The sequence below is a fragment of the Odontomachus brunneus genome, unplaced genomic scaffold (genome assembly GCF_010583005.1).
Source record: "Odontomachus brunneus isolate Ranch 3 - 2012 unplaced genomic scaffold, Obru_v1 Obru_scaffold_013, whole genome shotgun sequence".
In the NCBI taxonomy this organism is placed as follows: Eukaryota; Metazoa; Arthropoda; class Insecta; order Hymenoptera; family Formicidae; genus Odontomachus; species Odontomachus brunneus.
In genome coordinates this window covers 290,813-306,048 of record NW_022639463.1, presented here as the reverse complement: position 1 = coordinate 306,048, position 15,236 = coordinate 290,813, and the positions used below count along the sequence as shown (strand labels likewise).

At 46.9% G+C, this 15,236-nt stretch overlaps 2 protein-coding genes across 5 annotated transcripts in view; both read left to right on the top strand.

Moving 5' to 3' along the window:
• Positions 1–1,960, top strand: part of LOC116840956 (geranylgeranyl transferase type-2 subunit beta) — a 3,688-nt gene extending 1,728 nt beyond the window's left edge. For both annotated transcript variants that reach the window (XM_032808341.1, XM_032808340.1), the window contains exons 5-6: positions 992–1,167; positions 1,651–1,960. In XM_032808341.1, the coding sequence (XP_032664232.1) occupies positions 992–1,167; positions 1,651–1,863 (389 nt within the window). In that variant the 3' untranslated portion in view covers positions 1,864–1,960. The remainder of the gene's footprint in view (positions 1–991; positions 1,168–1,650) is intronic.
• Positions 1,961–3,452: 1,492 nt separating this feature from the next.
• On the top strand, positions 3,453–13,802 carry LOC116840930 (fork head domain-containing protein FD4-like). 3 transcript variants are annotated; one of them, XM_032808289.1, is made up of 2 exons: positions 3,453–3,896; positions 8,189–13,802. In XM_032808289.1, exon 2 carries the CDS (start codon positions 8,255–8,257, stop codon positions 9,599–9,601), a length of 1,347 nt encoding a protein of 448 aa, XP_032664180.1. In that variant the 5' UTR covers positions 3,453–3,896; positions 8,189–8,254; the 3' UTR covers positions 9,602–13,802. The 3 variants fall into 3 exon arrangements, with proteins under 3 accessions (XP_032664180.1, XP_032664177.1, XP_032664179.1); XM_032808286.1 differs by having other exon boundaries at positions 3,453–4,249; XM_032808288.1 differs by lacking the exon at positions 3,453–3,896 and adding an exon at positions 4,101–7,153.
• Positions 13,803–15,236: the final 1,434 nt, after the last annotated feature.

Genomic DNA, 15,236 nt, shown 5'->3' with positions numbered 1-15,236 from the left:
ATATATATATATATATATATATATATATATATATATATATATATAATCTCTTGGTGAAATTCTTTTATGGCTTCTATATGAGGATTCTTTTAAAAACCAAAAGGAAAATGTTCCGAGCATAATACTCTTGAGGTTTCTGGTCTCTCGTAATTTGCAACCTACTTCTTTAACCTATCTTTCCATATGATTTTGCTATGTTAACTTTAAGGCTATTTATTAACTGTGAAGGTTAAAAGATAGTTTTCGGATTATTTTGCAAGTATCTCAAGTGATTTGAAATACTTTTTATACAAATGTCTTCTCATTTGAAAATAATACACATTTTTTAATTTTTGATGTTATTAGTTCAGAGTTCCATAGCAGGAGCTATGGGACCAGGAGTTTAAAACTTAGAGGAATTTCGTCTTTTTTTATCTGCAAGTTTTGTTTGTTACGTCTTTTGTATAGATATTCCTCTTGATTTAAAAGATTAAAAGATGAATATCTAGTAGATTTCCGATATTAACAGTCTATTTTATTAGAAGAGGAATACTTTTTTGGCAAAACGTTTCGCCACAGACTTCTATATACGCAGGTAAGTCCTGCTGTCATATTTTGGTAAAACAAAATGAACATATACAGGGTGTGGAAAAAATGGCTTAAGATTTAAAAAGCATATAATACACGAAATAGAGAAAAAATCTCATAATATTATAAGCTCTGACTTTCAAGTTGATCACTTAGAATTGAGCAACTGATAAACTTTTTTTTTAGTGTTAGAACATTTTCCTTTTAGTTTTAGAAGATTATCTTAAGACTATACACTTGAGACTAATCTGAAAGGATTCCATTAAGAATAAAATTATATTTTTCTAAGTGTACAGTATGTACAAGTTATTGTGCAATGTCTCAGAACTACAAAAATGTTTTTCAAGTACAATTTTTTTTGAAATTAATTTTAAGTTATTTCTCTCTAGCGAAAAGTATCGTCGCTTATTGGCATACTTTTCAGGTCATCTGCATTTAATAGATGCAGATCGTTTAGGATGGTGGTTGTGCGAAAGACAACTGCCTTCGGGCGGTTTGAACGGTAGACCGGAAAAATTGCCGGATGTGTGTTACTCTTGGTGGGTTTTATCAGCGTTGGCGATCTTGGGACGCCTCCATTGGATAGATAAGAAGCGCTTAGTGAGTAAAATACATTCAAACTATATCACATTGGACTGAGATTGTTGATCGATTCTCTTTCAAGCCTCGGGTCCTTCGGCGCTGAATTCTCAGTTGATGTCAGAGGCAAGAAAACGCATGTCCAAAATTCTTGTAAAACACGCTGAAATCGAAGGATATACCTATAAAGAAACACGGGATGAAACAGAACATATTTGTAAAATATTCCAATTTCTTTTGCTTTAATAATCATTAAGCGTAAAATTAATGATATGCAACCTAGTTTTTCTCATGAACTCGTCAAGTTAATTTTACGGCTATTTATTGGTTGGCTGGAAAGTTTTCGGAATATTTTACAAATATATTCGACCACAAGTGTCATTTTACGGACACATTATTTTATGTTTCGACGTATTCCGCAACTTTGAGCATATGTTTTCTCGCATCTGGCATCATTAATCAAAATAGCTGCAATGAGGAACTTTAATGTACATCTCATTATAGGTGAATTATATCTTGACTTGTCAAGACGTTGAATCCGGCGGTTTCAGCGATCGACCTGGTGATTTAGCCGATCCTTTTCACACGTTGTTCGGCCTCACCGCGTTATCGTTGTTAGACAAGCACTATTCGTTGAAACCGATCAATCCCACGTATTGTATGCCAGAGTATGTAATCCAGCGTTTAGGTCTCAGGCCGTCGAGGCTTGATGTGTGATTATACACATTACGTGTAGTGCATGTTATACATTATTTCTTATCTACGTTAAATATACGATTGTAGATTTTCAATAAAGCGTATCTCTCTCTCTCTCTTTCTTTCTCTCTTTCTCAATCTTCACGCGATAATCCCGAACATTTTTCTCCAATTGCAGCTATAAGCTGTGTTCTCGTTGTTCCTGTCTACTTTTCTTTGTTCCTTCTGTTTTGATCTCTCTTTCACAGGATCATCAAATGATGGACCAGTTTAAATAAATTCCATCTCAGGTTATGACGAGATGAAGTACATTAAATAACACAGAATATTCCCTAGGCATTTTTGTCGAGCAAAAGTCGACACTAAATTCCTTACGAGATCCGCTGCTAAAATTACAATCGCGCGTCTTACAAGACGTCCTGTGGGAACATTGTTATCACGATCCGATTCGAAATTGAGAGATATATAACTGACAGTTTGCCCTTTGTAGAGGAACTTACGAGATAAACAAACATACCGAGTTACATATTATTATTAAATGAATTTACAGAGAACAGTTTCGATCTTTTGAACTGGCCTCAATCGCACGATGCCTTTCGAACCGGAAGTATATAATTTCAGTCTCGGATGTCGATGCATATGTCGATGGCCAGGGTGCACCGCTAATAAGGAGAATTGCCATTTTGTCGGCTCGACGCAAGGCGTAGCGGCACGCCTACTCGCAGTAGAGCCCTGACCGCGGAAGGTGCTGCGATTCACTGCGATTGGTTTACCTTCTCCCACCTTTCCATTTGCCATAGCCGTTTGGACTGACAGCGGTGTGAAGGTTCGATCTAAATTGAACGATTAGATTGGATCTGGCTAACAAAAAGAAACGTCGATCGAAATTTCATCGATGCCGCGTACTCTCGAGAGCGACCGACAGGAGGATCGAGGGCAAGGTGCTACCAAGGTCGCGGCATGCGCGTGCGCGCGTTGTCCAGCGAAAGAGGATACTCTCTCGAGGGATAATTTCGCGCCGAGAAGCACCGTGAAGCGATAACGATTATCACGTTTACTCGCAAATGTACTCGAAACTCGTCTACCCGGCCCATACATCGTCGGGCCGGGCAATCGAACTCGTCGAAGCGAGCACCGTTGTCTCGTCGGTGAGCCTCGTTGGAAGGTGAGGGCACCGACAACGAGGGTAGCCCCGTGAATCGATTCGCGTATCGCGACGCGCGCGCGGAAGAAGATAGACAGAGTCCACCTTCGTCTTCCCGACGTAATGTACGACGGCAATCACGATGTGTCCGATCGGATTGGCTGGTTACTCTCGTCGGTCTCTCGACGATGCGAAGGAGGTGGCCGAGGGAACGCCGGCCCTCCGTACCTACCGCGCGCGTTGGACGGCGTTCGCTCGACGGCGCGGAAATGGACGACGTGCCGTCGCGCGTCGCACCGCACCCCGGGGTAGGGAAAAGCCGAGCGCCATTGGACACGAAAGAGGTGTTACACGGCTCTCACGGAGCCCTGGTTGGGAAGTTACCGGGCTACGACCTCCAATCCGGGGTGCAGCGTGAGTGGCGAGATGGCGGAGGTAGGGGCAGCTCGTAGTGCGGGGGTGTGGGTATAGATCGACCGCAGTATCCGTGGAGACGCGATCGCGGCTACTCGCGGTGTCCGGTCGCTTCTCTGACGAATTTCTCGGAACGGAGAGCGAGAGCTCGTCGAGGAGCCCGCGCGCGCGCGCGCTCGCGACAAATCGCCAACGAGTGTAGAGAAATCCCTCCTGCTGTACGCGTGGTGATATATTGCGTGACACGTGTGACTCGCCTCGGCCAGCCGCGGACCCCGGCGTCGTGGTTGGGTCCGATGGGGATCTCGGTTCTTGGTTGCGCTGCTGCGGCGCTCGTCAACGGCGACAGCCTCTCTCGCGCTCTTCCCGAGGCCGACTCGGCCGGAGGATGTCGCGCCAACGTCAGCCAACGTCGTGGACGATGCTGAACGTCGTGGATCCGGAAGAGCCAGAGTCCTAGAGGACGAACCCCGCAGACCGCGGAGTCAGAGCCTGTGTATTGAAATCCCCTTGACGTGTCCTCCTCTCTCTCTCTCTCTCTCTCTCTCTCTCTCTCTCTCTCTCTTTCTCTCTCTACTCTGTCTCTCTCCCTGCCTCCGTCCTTCACCACCCGCATCGCTCTGGTTGATGATGCCGCGGCCGTCGCGCGATACCTACGGTGACCAGAAACCACCTTACTCTTACATATCGCTGACGGCGATGGCGATATGGTCGTCGAGGGACAAGATGTTGCCGCTCGCCGAGATCTACAAGTTCATCGCTGACCGCTTTCCGTATTATAGGAAGGACACGCGACGATGGCAGAACTCTTTGAGGCACAACTTGTCCTTCAACGATTGCTTCATCAAGGTTAGTTCGGGGCCGCGTCCAGAGTCCATGGTTCTTATCCTGAACTCTCTTTTATCGATAAAGATGCTGAGACAATTGCGGAAGGCTTGCGAGTCATATTTAGAGGCACTTTTATCAACAAGAAAGTTTAGGATGAGAGCTCATGTCGCCGTGGTTTTTATTCCGAGTCGTTCTACTTTGTCCTCTCGCAAAGTCTGGTCGTATTCGCACACATCAGATGCGTTATCAACGCTCATTTCATATTTGCCGCCTTTTAAATGTACAACAAGGATAGAATGAACGTTGATAGTGTCCTTTCCGAACGTACTCATAATGGTCATGACGCTCAACAACAAAAATCCCCTCAAAGCGACGTAACCTTCGTTTCCTTTCGGGCTTTGTCCGACGAATACGACGCGCCTTGTCCACCCATTTGCGCCAGAACCTCGTGGTTAGCCAGAAGTATCATCTCTCTCTCTCTCTCTCTCTCTCTCTCTCGAAGCGCGGTCGTGGAAACGTCGAATGAAGCGTGACGAGGGGTGGAACGGATCTTCGTCGTTGATCGGCGCGACGATGTGCCTTTTCAACGCGAATGTCCGAGCTCGCGAAGCGACGGCGACGCAGGGCGCAAGGTGTTTGGTCATTGTATTATCGGGCCATCTGTTTCGCACCTGCCAACGTGCGCGATCACCGACATGGCGCGTACGGTCGCACACGGTTCTACAAAATTACGAAAGACCCGTCGGCTCGCTCGCTCGCTCGCTCGCTTCTCCTTCTACATTTCTAAGACTGTTCCCTAAGACTAGATATCCCATAGCTCTGATCAAGTTGATCCCAATCTGGTTTGTACAAGGTGATGTTATCGGGTCTTAATTATTAATAAGGTCCTGATTGCCACGCTACGATACATGATTTATCAGGACCCGGACACCACCTTGTACCAAACAGCCGATTGGGATCGACCTGATTAGGACTATAGGATCAATTTCTACTCTACGGGTTACTTTGAACTCTCTCTTTTATCGATTAAAGGGTCTCTAAGTGCGGGAGTCAATCAAAAGGCCTATAAACCGCATTTAGAGGTACTTTCGTCGGTAAAAGAGTATTCGGAATAACGTATAATTCTGCACTGATGCCCGTATCAGACTATAGATTGAGGATCGGACCAATCAAATAAGGCAAAACCAAGATTTAGATCACCTGATTGGTCCGATCGCAATCTTCAATTCATACAGTGCTCAATCTGATATGGGCATAAGGGAGAATTCACATCTTGACAGAAAAGCAGAAAAGAATAGAAAATCAACTGGAACCCGCGTTAGTAGTAAGCAAGATATTCTGCAAGAACTGTCAACTACCAGTGCGAGTTTTGGTTGGAGTTTCTGTCTTTCTGCTTTTCTGCTAAGATGTGAATTCTCCTTCAGAGTCGTGTCGGTAGGAGCGCTTAGAAAATTAGAAAATCTAAGAGAGAAATAGAAGACAAAGAAACGTTTCGTCCGATCAGATACAAACAATTGTAATGTTTCTCATTATTGTTACACTAGAATATAGAATATTTCAACGTTACTTGTTTTTTAGTGGAATTCGTACAACAAGCAAAATTAAGCAAAATTCGCATCGCGTATGTCTTTGCTCGCTAGGAGTAATAATTATCGTCGTTAGAAAGCGTGAAGCCATAAACGGCAACGGTGGAAAGTAATAATGTCTCTGCGAGAAATTTCATCTTCCGGAAGAGCCGATCGCGAATCAAACAGAGCCGAGATTGTCGCGTCCGAAAGCATGTACGAAAGAACAGGCAGACACCGATTTCCCTTATTCTCCCGATCAATCGATCAGTTTCGAGTCAGTTTCCTGAGAAATGTCGCGTCTCGAACAGTTTTCGAGTCACACACAATTAGGAGTTACATTTGGAGAAACCTTTTCGAGTTACAAATTTTCTCTCGTGCTAATTTCGGATTTGTTTTACGCGAGCAGAATTTGTTGGCATAGAATGCACACCTCGACCGAGAAAGGTAGAAGCCAATCAGATCGCGCTAGTCGGAAATTGTCGACTACCAGTTGATCACCAGCAGTGACGAGTGACTTCTGCTGCCTTTCCGCCAAACGCGGAAAATTCTGCAATGTGCGACGTGCGTTCGTTAAAGCGTTACCTCCTCCGCCGCGAACACGACTCCGCGAGTTGGTCCCGTAACACAAGCGCGAGAGACGGTCGCCAAAGAGGCGAGAGCGCAGCTTGAGAGCTGATCACCACGTCTCTCTACCTCCTCTTCGAGGCGTGGTACAATGTAATAATAGCAGCCGCGATATATTTCCTTCCCTCCGCGAGATCTGTCCGGCAGCAGGTTGCCTTTCCGATCGAATTAACTCGCCCGATCGGCAGATAATCGTTTCGCGTTATTAAATGTAAAACCTGTTCGTTCCTGGCAAGTAATGAACCGCGGGCTCTCTACAGCTCATCAATCGCCGCTGTGAGAGACCGAGCGCGTTATATCGCGGCCATCGTCGAGAGCATCGAGGTGCTGTGGACGACTGAGGCATCTTTCCGCGCGATATCGAGAGAGGAAAAACACGAGTCCTCCCCCCACCTGTGATTGTGTGTAATACGAGCGGCCGTGCTTTACGAGAAGCGTACGTAATTGCCTCGGACGTTGCGCTTCTAGCGCGTTTTACGCGACGACCAACCGGCATCTTCCGTCTCGATCGCGCATCGAGATATCAATTAAGGCTCACGGCAGAGAGCGCCCCGGTATATTCGTCGCTCATGGAGCGTGGACTCGGACAAGTAGCGCGAGTCTAGTTTCGAGTCGGTTTCGAGTTTCCCGATCAACGACAACGTCACCGTTTCCGCTCTCTATCGTCGTCGCGGACGTCGAGCGCAACCAATCATTCCACGTATTCGAGGAATCTCGTTGAGAGCCGCCTATGGTGCGATTACAAGTAGAAGAGACCGAGTCAAGTTAGCCACGCGGTTTCGTTTATCCACTTATTGTGAGAGCCCGAATCGAAATTTTCAGCCTATTTTCGTACTGTGAAGTTTACACCAACTTCTCAAGATTCTATTTGACTCACTGACTTTGCCTTGCGAGACCCTCTTTAGAACTTACAAGTGACATTTTGTATGTTTTCTGCCATTTACAGGCGCTAAAGGGACTCCTGTTTCTATGTGTATTAAATGTACACACTGATCCCACCAGATTGTACAGGTGTTAGAAAGCTAAGGTCGAAAATAGAGTTAAAGTTTCGATTCGGAAGAAATAATACAAAGGAAATTCACAATATTTCTTTCAGAACACATATACTTCCCAAATCGAAATTTTTATCGTACTTTATGAAAAAAAAAAAGTTAGCTGCGGCAGCAAGGATCTGTGCAGTAGCTGAATCTCGTTGTAACATATGGATACTTAAAGTGTAGCTGCTAGTATGCGTATATTTAGCCATGAAACCGACGTAACAACAGCCTGAATTTTACAACAGTAAATTTTTAGTTACAGCGATAGATATATTTTCATTAAGCTGTGATTAGCTGCGGTAATGAAATCTTTTTTACTGTGTCTCAGCCTCTTTTGATTCCATTCTAACCTACTAGCTTTGCCAAAAGGGCCTCTTTGGAATTTACAAGTGGCATCTTGTGTGTTTTCTGTTACTCACGGTGCGCCAAATAGAACTTTAGTTTCCATATGTACCGAACACACACACACATTGATCCTTCAAAATATACAAAATTCAAGTCGAGAATAGGGCTCGAAGATTTTTCCACGGGTTCCGAAAGGCACATTTTGCGCTCATCTTCCTTTACACAATGTGAATACGAACCGCCTGGCCGATATGACCCCAACCTGATTCGGTCTCTTCTCGGGTACCGATTAAATCGGACAAACAGTCGATGTAGTAGTAGTAGTAGTAGCAGCAGCAGCAGCAGCAGCAGCAGCAGCAGCGTGATAAACCGTGGCGGATTTCCAGGTGCCGCGTGGTCCGCATCGGCCGGGAAAGGGAGCCTACTGGGCGTTGCACCCTGCCGCGTTGTCCATGTTCGAGAACGGCTCGCTCCTACGCCGACGGAAACGCTTCAAGCTGCACAAGCCGGACAAGGAGCTGCTCAAGTCCGAGTTGCAGGCGCTCGCCTCGGCGATGCCGCCGCCTTTGCCGCCGCCACCGCCACCGCCGCCACCGCCGCCGCCGCCGCCGCCGCCGCCGCCGCCGCCGGCACCACATCCGCAATCGCAGCCGCACGCGGAAACCACGGTCATCGTGGACGCGAGCGCGACGTGTTCCGCCAACGGTCTCAGCCTGGCGAACCTCCATCGCTTGCGAGACGACCTTCTCCGATGGGAGATACAGGAGAGACGGATGATGGTCGCCACCGCCGCCGCCGCCTCTGGTCCCGGCGAATTCGCCGCTCGCGGCTTCGGTAGGTTCGACGGCACGACCGCCGCTGCTGCTGGTCTACCGGCCGTGCCTGCCGCGCCTGAAGCAGTCGCCGGTTACTACCTGCTGTCACCGGAGGTCAGGCAGAGACTGACCGCCGACGGCGGCAACGAGATCCTGAGGACGTACGAGGCGGCGGCGCTCTTGCACTCCGCCTCGTGGAACTTTCCCGGCTTCCCGGTCTCGCCGTCGTCGTACGCGGCCGTGTCGCAGCTACCGTACCTCCAGCAGCAGGCTGCCGCCAGACAACAGAGCGTCCCACCACCGCGGGAGATACGGGACGAGCGACGACGTCTGTCGTCGTCCGGTGATCATCGCGGTGCGCTGGACAGCAGGGAAGGCGAGACGGCTGTTTTCGGAGGTGAGACTTATGAGGTTGCGGCGGCCTACCGCGACAAACTCGCCGACGCGGACGAGCCACTCTCGTCGTCCTCGTCGTCGTCCACCTCATCGTCCAGGATGAATCTGTACCGTGGCGCTGTGACTACCGGCGGTGGCGGCGGTGTCTCGCCGCCGATCTCGCCGACTTCACCGAATTCGCCCGCGTCCAAGTCCTATCGTCACCTCTCGCCGATCTCGAGTTTGGTGATGGAGGTAGAACGAACGTTGCCCAGCCGCGAGGACCCGACGGCCGCCGCCGCTGCGCTCGTTCTCACCGCGACGAATACGGCGTTACCGGGCACCGAGAAGCGGGTGAAGAAGCCGTTTACCATCGAGAACATCATCGCGCCCGACGACAACCTGCACGAGAGTAGCGGTGGCGGCGAGAACTGCGCCGGCAGTGGCGGTGGTAGTGTTGGTGCCGGTGACGAGACGGCGGCGACTGCGAGGCTGTCCGACGAATCTCACGCGAAAAAGTCCTCGCTTCTCGCGCCCAGACCGCTTTACGCCGGCTACTCCGTCGCGACCGCGGGCGTTCCGAGGCCATCCTACGGCACCGCCACTTGAACTCCGCTCCGCGTCCCGGTCGAAAACAGCCGAACGGCTCCTACGTGGGATGCCACCAAGACTTGGGACGTCTTCTCGACGCCTTTAATCGCGTTCCTCGGACGCGCTCCTTCTGCGCGCTGTCCGCTCATAAACTCCACTTTCGCTCGTCCGGCACATCTCTGGGATACCGAGACGACGACGACGACGACGACGACGACGACGACGACGACGGGACACCCTCGCTGTTTCGACGACACACGGAGAGACGACGTGCGCTCCTCCAGCGTGCGTAGATACGACGCGGAAGGTCTCTACCGTCCTGGAACATTCGCGAAGGAGTCCGATTTCGTCGGATGAGCGAAGGAACAAATGTACGTACTACTTACGTCGGGATACGTCGAAAAGCTTCCGTGCGCGGATGTCCTCCTCTTGGCCGCGTTGATCATCTTACAGATGATCTCTCGTGCTCTCTAAAGTACAATCAGTACATATACGGAGAAAACATTTTATATAGTTTGCTTCTTCGTACGAATTCTTTTCAATTTCATTATATTTCCAGTAGAATAAACTGTCGGTAACTGTCCATCTTATCAAGGAACATGATCAATTTCGCTAGAGACATGTTTTTGGCATGGCATGTTTTTTAATAACGCACAGAAAATACAATACGGTTGATCCACTCATAAGTCTCTGGTTTGTACCAATCAGATTTACGTACGGATCAATTATACTGTTTCCTTCGTGTACATATGAAGCGAAAGGACAGTCGATCCATTGCAAAATTCTACGATAATTTTCAATATGAAGTTCTCTCCGTGCGTGCTCTCTCTTCGCTAAACTGCTGCTTCACTTATAATCGATAGTTTAGTTATATCACTCTGCAATCGGTAAAATCTTGGATCACTTGACAATAATTACTGTTCCCATTACTGATGAACTTTGCGAACAGAGACAGTGTCATCGCACGCAAAGCGCATGAGCAAAGCAAAGCCGTTAATTACATCGCCGCAGACGGATTTGTGTAAGGTAAAAGTATCAATGCTAGACACGTACATAACGCAGCCAACCTAACGTATCCTGAATATTCTTATTGCTTTGGCCTTTAAGTATCTTTCAACATCGAAAAAATATATGTATATATATACTCCATGTTGAAAGTTTAAATGTTTAAAGACCGAAACAATAAGAATGCCCAGGTACGTTGTCCAGACATTCGTACTTTCACCTTGCTGCAGATTTTGCAATGAAATTTCAGCGAATACTCACCTGATCATCGCCGTGAAGTTCGCCGATTCAGAAACACTTTTACTGATTCTTACTTTAAGAGAGCGCGATCTGGTGCTACTTTGTAGAGCGAACGCGACGATTCGGACGGGACGTTCGCGCGGGGATGCTTTTCGGCACAGTCGCGCTTGACTCGAAGACGATCATATGTGTCGCGGATCGACGAAACAGGCGTAGAAGGAAGACCTCGTAGATAACTCGTTAGTTCCTCGTTTCGTAAATACCGTCTTCTTATCGGGAGGTTGTCTTCGCTTGATATTGGTTTTCGTCGCGAGCTTGGCCCCCGAGGACTTGCGAACGCTGTCCGATAATTGACTTTACAGTTATTCACATTTCCACACGGCGATCTTGCGTACGCGCCAAAAAAATGACGGCCGTCGTCGTCGTCATCGTCGTCGTCGTCGATCGCGAAAGCTCGGCAGCAGCGCCGCACGTCCTCGTGCATGAAGATAACGATTATCGCTCAAGCATCCGCCGAAGTCGTGTCGCGGCTTCTGTCTACGTAATTCAATAATTAGACGATCTCTAGATGAGTAGGAGAGCAGGTGCGAGCGCAAGCACCGACGTTGTTGGATCTAAAGGCTCGTCTACAGTGTCGCCGCAATGTCGATCGCACTGCCTTCTGCGGAAGAGTCTCTAAAATTTTGCAGAGTCTTTTTATGCGATAATTTTCAGATCCGCCATTTTCGATGAAACAAAAACCAATTCCGGCAAGAAGTTCCGGAAGTGTTCTCGGCAGAGCCCTATTCTGTAATTTCCTAACGATAATGTCATTAGCATGGCGTATCTCGTTGCGCAGCTTTTCTACCATGTATTATATCTGCGCAACGATAACGCAACGATACACGATCGTCAAAAGTTACAGAATAGCCCTGCGGACCACGCAATGGAATTTATCGAAATGGATCCCGATCGGAATTATCCTGCTATTCTCCAGATTTCTTTTCTCATGGAAAACGAAATTACTCCAATCGGTTCGCAACAGAACCCAACAGATTTTCAAGCCTATATTCTAAACTCTCTTTTATCTAAAAGCGACTCACTTTCTTAAAGTGAATCAGTGAATAGTCACTGATATATCAGTTACAAGTATAGCACTGAGCACTGTGAAAGTGCAACACTTATAACTGCAAATCAGAGTGATGTTTCATTGATTCATTTTAAGAAAGCATTAAGAAGGTTTATAGGGCCAATTCTAGAGGCGCTGTTAGCGATAAAAAAAAGCTCAGAATACGCGTTTTACTCGAGGGACTCCAGAGATCACACTCAGTCGCAACGCGCGTCACAAGCGCGACTGTCGCAATGCTCATGGCGGGAACTTGTCTGCCATAACCAATCGGAAGCGTCAGTGTTATAAAGCTGTACCACTGATTGGCTAGTGTAGCTACAGACAAGTCACGTCACGAGTTTGCGGTCATTGTCGTAAGGAGCGTCACAATCGACATTGCGACCGTTGTAGAAGAGCTTTAAAGTCGATTATGTTACTCCGAGCGCGCCAGGCCTGTGCAACTTGGCGATTTCATTCGCGACGGACATGCCGTGTCCGTCGGATCAAATTCAGAACGGAATTAGTTTTGTGCTCTTTCCACTTGGAAATCTTTTAATTCCAAAACTTTCCGGTCTCTTTCCTAGACGAGTCGATTGTTTCAGCGGAAAAAGCATAGCGTTCAACGGGATAATGACAGAGCTTTTTACACCAACCTGATAATTATTTGCGTCCGAATCAAGCGAGTTTCGTGCGACACGCGCCATAGATTGAAATGCTTTACAGAGGTAAAAGGAAGAAAGCGCCAGATTTCACTATTGCGAGTTGAGGATATTTACAGAATTGTTATGTCTTGAAAATATTTATATGGAGGAATAAACGGAGAGTTGTATGTGCATTTACTCGCGCTTCTCTTTTTAGAAAAGTGTATATATATATATGTGTATGTATGTATTTATAGATTAATATAATTAACTTATTAAAAATTACATCTTTAAGCCGAACTCAGAGTTATTTGATTCGAGAAGTAGGAGTTAAGAGAGATCAATAGTTATTGTATTGTAAATTATTTTGACGACAAATACACACACGCACAAACACACACACACACACACACACACACACACACCATCGCATTTCTTTTTCTCAAAAGAAAATTGTCAAAAGTCTATTTTGAAAAGAGACGCAAGCGGCGCTTGTTTCCTTTTACACGAAAAGAAAAACAAATGCCCGAATCTCCTTAGATTACCTTCCTAGATTGTAGCGCTCATACGAAGAAGACGTGCCGAAATTTTCGGAAAATGTACGATTCTCTCTGTGAATCGCCGGTTGAGCCAATTATTCCAAGCGAAGCCACGCGCGCTTACGATAAAAGTGAGGTGTGTTTAAGCATTATCAGCGAGGCTAAATTAAAATGGACACGTAAAACATAAAACTGCCTAGTTACATGTTGCGCAGGCCTGATGCGAAGCACAGCTCCGGCGCGCTCCGGTGTGAAATTTGCCCGTTCTCGCGAAGGCCAAAATATTTTGCCGAGCTGCACGCGACCGCAGACGTTTAACATCCGTATTCTCGAGGGCATTCGAGTTCTGTATTTTAGACCGAACGTCTATTTAACGAACGGGATAATCTCGCATCATGAGGGAAGATCGCGCGGAATATCTCTGTACGAGTCGAGAATGGAGAATATAGTTCCGTCCTCCTCTCTGTACTCGTCGTCGCCGTCTGTCTAGCGAGTTTCACACCGCGTGTGTCGCGTCTCGCGTTGTTTCTTCTCGCTGGAGATGCGCATGTGCGCGAGTGTGCGTGCGAAAGAGAGGCTGCTCGTTACACGTTGTGCGTTAGCGCATCGATCTATACTCTGTACTCGTACTCGCTCGAGCAAAAAACGATTTGTAAATGTAGAAAACGATTACGTAGCGAAATAAATTATTGTATATATACATAGAACCACGACAGATGACGGGTGTTGTTTCTTATTGCACGCAGTGTGAATCACCGAACCCTCTATTTATCCTGTCCCACGGCGATGAACTAGATGTCGATTATGTTGCTGGTGCAATTAACTCTTAATCAACATCAATTAACTCTCGCGAGCCTCGTGAGTTGTCATTTTCTCCGTCGAGGACATTCCACGACGGATATTCTCCCCGCGGATAAAATTCTGCGACGATCCGTCGTGAGATTCACGGACAAAACCGCCATTAGTAATTAGCTATTAGCGCGAATCTTACTGTTTGTTTTACCGCAATCACGTACGCATACACGAGCGAGATTGTTTTTCCGTAACTTTTTACTTCAAAAGAAGTGAAGGAAGTTTACATTAATGAGCCGTCACCGTCGACGTTCGGAAAAAAAACTCTTAATAGCTATTAATCCGCGACTAAAAGAGGCCGTGCTTTCCAACGCTCGTTCTTTTCTTATTTTCTTCTTGATCGCTCTTCGACACGCGCGAATAGAACGGATACTTTCTTGCTCGAAACGTCACAATTATTTCGCTACGTCGCGATCGTCGTCGCGGTTATACGTCGTCTCTCGCGAGCGGATCTTGCGAGCTACCTGAGAGTAGCATTTGTTATATCGCTCGTTATTCTCGTGATACGCAACCGTTATAAGTCACGTTCGGTGGGCGCTCGTCGGAACACACGGACGGAGAGGCGTGTGTTTGTCAATTAAGTGGAAAAACGTGTTGATTTCACGCATGGCTCGGGATTACGGGTACAATGGAGATTGTTTAAAAGCGCTTTGTTGTCGGGAATGGGAAACGCGGACCACCATGCCGCGTCGAACCGTGCCGCGACCCATCTCGACTTTTTTTTAACGTACCGGTTGCCTTTCTGCGCCCCCTTGCCATGGGAGTCCGCGTAGCGTGCGTAATAAAAAGGATTATCCGTAATTTCTGCCTCTAATGGGAACGAGGAAGATTTAATAAGGACTACCTTAGCGAGTCACGCTCGTTGGTGGGTCTCGTTGCGTCCCGGGGTATGTATAAAAAGAGTAGCGCGAGAACGAGTGTAATCATTTTTAATATCGATTTCCTTCTTTTTTTTTTCGTCTCGAAGGTCATCGAGTGACAAAGGAGACAATTTTTACTCTCGGCGTACTCTCTCGATTGACGAATTATTCGCGATTAAACAAGTGTTTCGTTTTGAAGAAGATACAATGATCTGCGTGTGGTAGCTAAATCTCGTTGACGGATATTTATTAAAAATATAACTGCACGGGAAGAGAATTTTTTTTTTTTTCAAACAAATTCTTTTCAATTCTACTATATTTTTAGCAGTCTAAGAATAAGATATCAGTAAGGTCTATTTTGCTGAGGAGCATTTCTTTAAAAACAGCAGATTTCGCTGTAAAATACAGCAAGTATTTTAATGGCGCACT

What these genes read in the sequence shown, in the direction of transcription:
- LOC116840930 (XM_032808286.1), top strand. Translation starts at nt 4,028, where the DNA reads ATGATGCCGCGGCCGTCGCGCGATACCTACGGTGACCAGAAACCACCT. An exon ending in TCAACGATTGCTTCATCAAG is followed by an intron (nt 4,250 to 8,188) that starts GTTAGTTCGGGG and finishes GCGGATTTCCAG; the next exon opens with GTGCCGCGTGGTCCGCATCG.